The following is a 6,000-nucleotide window of genomic DNA, read 5'->3' as shown; positions in this document are numbered from 1 at the left end:
CTAAAAAAAAAAAAAAAAAAAAAAGACATTTCAGTTCTTGGCTTTTTAATGTGTGCATGGCTGACTTATCCAGCTTGAGGTTCCTGTGTGTACCCAGGTATTGTCAAGTAAAGATACCTGGGTCAGAAAGTGTGGGACAGGAGATGGGATGCCCAGGGGGCCAGAAAAGGAGAGAGAATTGCTCCAAGTGGAAATCGTAGTGCTAAATTTGTTGAAAGCTGATGTAAAACAGCCAAATTAAGTAAAATTTAGGGCCAGGCTGTTTAAACTCCTTATCACATAACGATGTAAGCTCATGTCATGTCTGGCCTGCTGTATAGTTCATCAGATGTAAGTAAGGGTGTGATAACTGAGAGTGTAAGGCAGTGCAGCTGTCAGAATTATAAATAGCATTGTTAATGTTTAAAGAAAATGATTTTCTTAAATATGTGACCCAGAAGAGCCTGCTGCTTTTGTTTTTTAGTGAATACTGACTGTTTCCCAGTATTAAGGTATATGGAGTCTTACTGTGTGTTCCTGTCTTTAATCTCATGTAAAGCCTTTCAGATCAACCTGGCGCACATTTAATGGAAAAGAACAAAACAAAATATGTTATGCTCTCTCTTCTGTTTATTTAGGTCCTTGCTTTTGGCTTCATTTAAGTTCCCGTCCCTTTCTGAAGCTTCCTATTACTGTTTTAGCCTTATTACTTAGCTGATCTCATGGAATTATACAATTTTGGAGTTGGAAGGGACTTTAAAGGACATTTAATCCAGCCCCGCCTGGCGGGGGGAGATCCCCACCTACAGCATCCAAGACAGATGGTCCCTTAGCCACAGCCTAAATCCTTCCACTCCTCTGCGTGGAAATCGATAACACCAGTGGGAAGGTGAACTTTTAAAGGACTTGTCATCTGTCCCAGAGAATGTAGCCCTGTGGCCTCACAGGTGCTGGGTCCCACAGCCATTTGTTCATGTTTCTGTAAAGTCGTGACTGTGTTTTTTAATGAATTCTGTTTTTCTGGGTTTGTCGTTAGCCTGTGACTTCCCAGCTGATAGCTTTGTATTTGTCTTTTTAGTAACCGCTGAGGTACGTGGCAGAGGGCGGGTGCTGAGACATGTGCTTGCTGAGTGATGTTGCGTGCGTGATAACTTCATCATCGTGACTGTAAAATCACAGGTCATGTGGAAGGTTGTCTTTTTTTCTTTAGTATTTCCTGTATTATTTAAAATAGAGCTAAATCCACAGTAGCCGGCCCATGAATATTTTTTTTTGTTTGACTTATTTAAAAAAAGCATAGAGAAGTTCCTTTTATAGTTTGATAGAGATGCACATTAGCCGCACGAATGGGCTCCATAAACCAATTTCATTGAATAAAATGTGAGTCTGGTATCGTTCTTCGTTTGCATCTTGGGAAGTGGAGCTGCTGTTCGAATGTTTTGCTCAATGCTGGAGTAATGGTGCTGCCAACGTAGTGTTTAGTAAAGACTTAATTTACACTGTTCTGAGGGTGAAAGCTTCCCCTGGAATAACTCAGCAAATGAAAGCAAACAAATAAATTCATCTATCTTATCAGTCATTCATTCAGTCAGACAACCATCCGTCTATCATGAAGTGACTGTTCTGGTGATGAACAGAGCTGAAATCAGACTATTCCTGAAGAGGAATTAATGGGCAACAACGTTTATGTAAGAAGCAACCATGTCACACTGTTGGTGGTGTAAGCTTAAAAATATTTTTTAACCCGAGAAAGGTACATTATTTACCATTTTAAGTGGGTGCTCTGTTCTTTCTGTGACTGAGCTATGTATAGTTTACCTTTTGGAAGTGTTCTTTAGATTATTACAGCTAGACAGCGGGGTCTGGAGGAAATTTTTTTCTTGACAATAGGTTTATTATTTTTTGCATTAAGATGAGATAAACCTTGAAAACCAGTTTGCTACAATTAATTGTTTTGTTTTGTTTTGTTTTTTGGTGCTGGGGATTGAACTCAGGTCCTTTTGCTTTTGAAGCAGGTGGTGGAACCACTGAACTAAATCCCTGGTCCAGTTTTTTTGTTTTTGTTTTTGTTTTTGGTACCGGGGGTTGAACTCGGGTCCTTGCTCTTCCTTGTAGACTTGCAGTGGAACCACTGAGTTAAATCCCGGCCTTTGTTTTCTTTCATTCATCGAAGTTAAGATGCACTTTTCTAAATTTGTGGGTCTTTTCTAGAGTAAGCAGCCTAGCACATTCCAGATTCTTGCATGAGTACGTGTTTTCCACCTGATACATCTGCAGTTTCACGCAGGGAAACAGTATCACCAGCTCTGTATCTAAGCCTGGCGTAGGAAGGAGTGATGGGAATGCTTGGCACAGAGAGGGCATTTTTGCCTAATGGGAGAGTGGATGATGATCCCCACAACAGCCATGGTTAGTTTGCAAAGCCTGAGAGGGATTCTGGCTCATGGCATATACCGTCTCTGTGGGGATGGGCTTGGCGTCCTCTCTGCCAGGGTGATCATTTCTTTTGTCATGGAAATTTATTCTGATAGTTTAGCTGGTATTACCAGTACGTTTTGGACTTATTCTAAGCATATGCTTCTACTTCATTTTGCCGGGAAACATCTTGTGTACATCTTCCTCCTTTTGTACACACCACTTTTACGCGAGAGACTTTATGAAATGTCTTCTTTAAGAGTTAAAGCTTTTTATTTATAAGCCAGAAGGGGAAAAAGAAGAAACCATGTTGCTCCAGCTACAACTCTGAAAAGTGGTAGCAGATGGGATTGAAGTGTGGGGACCGGTGACCAAAGTTGTTAGTTCCACCTGCAGCCGTCCACGTACCCTTGTCACGTGATGGCACTTTCTTCAGCTTCACTGCTTGAAATCCAGTATTCCACTGTGAGCCCAGTCTCTTGACCTTTCTTATTACTATTAAAGAAAAAACCGTCGTAATTAAAAAACGCAGCCTAGAACCATAGGCTTTAGATGAACAGGCAGCCTCTGTCCCACTAACTTTGTCCTCGATTTTTTGTTACAGCAGGCAGCCACTTAACTGCTTCAGCTGCTGCTTCTCGCAGATCACCTGCTTATTTTACTTTTATTTTTTAATTTTAGACTTTATCCATTGACCCACCAGGTGAAGAACTGTCTGCAGTTCTCTAGCCTCTTAACTCTCTCACCTTCACACAGAATCTCTCTATCTTCCCAATGTAATCGCATCAAAATTCTTGGTGAAATTGATCTTCATCATTTCTACTATTTAAATATGTGTGGTTAACTCATTTTGATATATTATTATTTACTTCTATTCCAATTTTTGTTTTTTTCCTAGGGTAATGATAACTGCCTTTTTTTTTTTGGTGGTTTGTTTGTTTAATAATTAGCTCACCAATCCAGCCTCAAGAGCCATATCATTCATTGTAGTACATGGAATATACTAGGTTTACTGTCAATCTGTCTTCTCTTTCTTCCTGTGCCTTTCTTGATGCCTCATACATCCAGTTGTGATCAGATCTAGTTACTCTCTAGTTTAATTTTCACAGCCATGATTCTAGGATGTTTACTTCCTCTGTCATTATAAGAATTCCCTTCACCCATCTTTCATATTCGTGCCTGTGTCTTCTTCCTTTTCATTTTCCAGCAGGCCAGTGCTTCTTTCCCTTTTCTTCTCAGGTGCAGATTTCTTACACTCCTGTTCACTCTTAAACTTCACACACTGGTGTATCGGAAACTTGGGAGGTGGTAGGGACCTGTGACCATTCCATTGGGTCCTCAATTCTAGCTACATCCTTGGTACCAATAAATACTTTTCCCAGATAAGTATTTAGTACTTTAATTATGTTAAATATAATATTATATTTATATACAGGTTGAATAGTCCTTATTAGAAATGCTCTGGAAGTATTTTAAATTCTGAGTGTTTTTGGATTTTGAAATATTTGAATTTATCTTGAGGATGGAACTCAAGTGTAAACATAGAATTTATGTTTCGTATACACCTTATTACCTAGCCTGATGGTAGTTTATGCAGTATTTTTAATGCAGCCGTGCTTTGAGTGCGACCTGTCACATGAGGTCAGGTGTGGAACTTTCCACTTGTGTCATCACATCGATGCTCAAAAAGTTTGAGCTTTAAAATTTTCAGATTAAGCTTGCTTAACCTGTAATATAATACATTATTCTAATTATATAGTGTGAAATGGAATGACACAGTTTCTTCTTACACAGTCCTTGTTGCTCATTTGTTCTGTAGAAACTCAATGTGTATTAATCTTTCCTGAGGGATAGAGTTCTTATTTCAGTTTCTGTTTGTCACGTCATGACAGATAGATAGATGACAGCTTGATGCTCACTTGTCCACTATGCTAAGTTTATCCAGGTCAGGCTTTTATAATTAGTACTAGTACTAAATTCTAAGCATTAGGACAGGGACTGTTTATGTTGGCACAGGCAAGGTTAGGGAAATCAGCTATGCATATAGCACAATGCTCCAGGGATAGCAACAGCCTGTAGCATTCTAGCAGCCTTGGACATGAATAGGTAGGGAGAAGGAGAAGTTTTTAGAACCTAGAGAGATTAGCTCTGGGGATAGGTCTGCTTGGCAAGAACTGTGGCCTTTGGCAGAGAGCCAGAGTCGACAAATGGCAGTCTGGCAGGGAGGAGGACAGCAGAACAAGTGCCCAGCCCTCACCTTCTCACCTTGCAGTCTCCCAGTGCCTGCCAGTGCTGTGTAACTCGGCTGGAAGCCAGAAGTCAAGGGCATCCTTTGATGTGGTCCACTGGGTCAGTTTCCTGGGCATGGGGCGTGGGAGAGAATGTGGGTGAGGTGGTTGGAGACATTCCAGCACAGTTAGGGTTGGAGATGTTTTTAGAACCTAGAGATACTATTCTTTGGGAAGAAGAGATGTTCCACTGGGAGGGCCAAGTGAGACCCTTCTGGATGGGTCCTGTCTGCCAGGTTGTTAATTGCTTTCCTGTTACTGTGAATGTTAGAAGTTAGTTTGCCAATAAGTCACCTGTTTTCTGTATCCTTTTAAACACCAGTTTTGCTGCAGATTCTTAACTAACTGCCAAGCCTGCCCATATTCTGCCTTCTCTTTGCTCTAATTCCTGCTTTTTCCTGAATACTGTCTTTTGTTTTCAACAATTTGTCAGCTTTTGTAAAGTGTTCGTATAGCTATTTCTTCTGCGGAAAAACAATTAGCTAAGTGTATGTCTGTTTCAGGCCATAGCGATGTAAAAATACCTTAGCACTTTTGTATTTGTTCCATCCTGTTCTTTCTGCTTGGGATGAATATGTAAAGTACTACACTCCCGGTCCAGAGAGACCGATAACTTTTCCCTTTCAAGGAAGAGCTCTCCACACATGCTTTCCACTGCCTTCTCTCTTCCCCAGAGACATTGACTTTGTTTTGATCAGAGTGTCCTTCTTTTGACCGTGGGGTATTTTTGCTTTTAGGTAAGTGATGGTTTGCTCTTTGACACATCAGACGACGAGGAGCTGAGGGAACAGTTGGATATGCACTCAATCATTGTCTCTTGTGTTAACGAGGAGCCCCTCTTCACAGCAGACCAGGTACCAAGATGCTCGTCAGCACAAGGAGGGCAGCATGTGGAGCTGAAAAGCAGTGCTATTGATATGGCAGAATTTACTTATTTTCCTTGGCTTGTGTGGATATATAGGCTTTCATTTAACTCCTCCGCTGGAAAAAAAGATGAGGTATATGTTGTCTGTAGGTAAAGTTTTGTTAATTGGGTTAACAATTACTAATCTAGGTGTTACTAAAGAGTAAAAGTTACTGGGCCAAGGATTTAGCTCTGTGGTCCTGCCGCCTGCCTCGCAAGTGCAAAGTCCTGAGTTTGATCCCTGGTACCACACACACACACACACACACAAAAGTTACTGAGGGAGGCTTATTTCTTAAAACAAAATCACAAAAATACTGTGAATTTCCTACTTGCTTTAGATTTATTCAAACGTGGGCAAAGTGTAATACATGAGTATAGAAATATATCTGTATTTATTTCAAAGTCTGGGTA

The 6,000-nt window shown here is 40.5% G+C and overlaps 1 protein-coding gene across 1 annotated transcript in view; it reads left to right on the top strand.

Moving 5' to 3' along the window:
- The window catches only part of Fez2 (fasciculation and elongation protein zeta 2), a 37,569-nt gene that overhangs the window by 4,516 nt on the left and 27,053 nt on the right, over positions 1–6,000 (top strand). The window contains exon 4 of the mRNA XM_033762225.1: positions 5,420–5,536. Coding sequence (XP_033618116.1) covers positions 5,420–5,536 — 117 coding nt within the window. The remainder of the gene's footprint in view (positions 1–5,419; positions 5,537–6,000) is intronic.

This window comes from Fukomys damarensis, unplaced genomic scaffold, assembly GCF_012274545.1.
Source record: "Fukomys damarensis isolate Sample0158 unplaced genomic scaffold, DMR_v1.0_HiC HiC_scaffold_2, whole genome shotgun sequence".
In the NCBI taxonomy this organism is placed as follows: Eukaryota; Metazoa; Chordata; class Mammalia; order Rodentia; family Bathyergidae; genus Fukomys; species Fukomys damarensis.
Note: the sequence above shows the minus strand (reverse complement) of the source record. Positions and strands in the feature narration are given on the sequence as shown.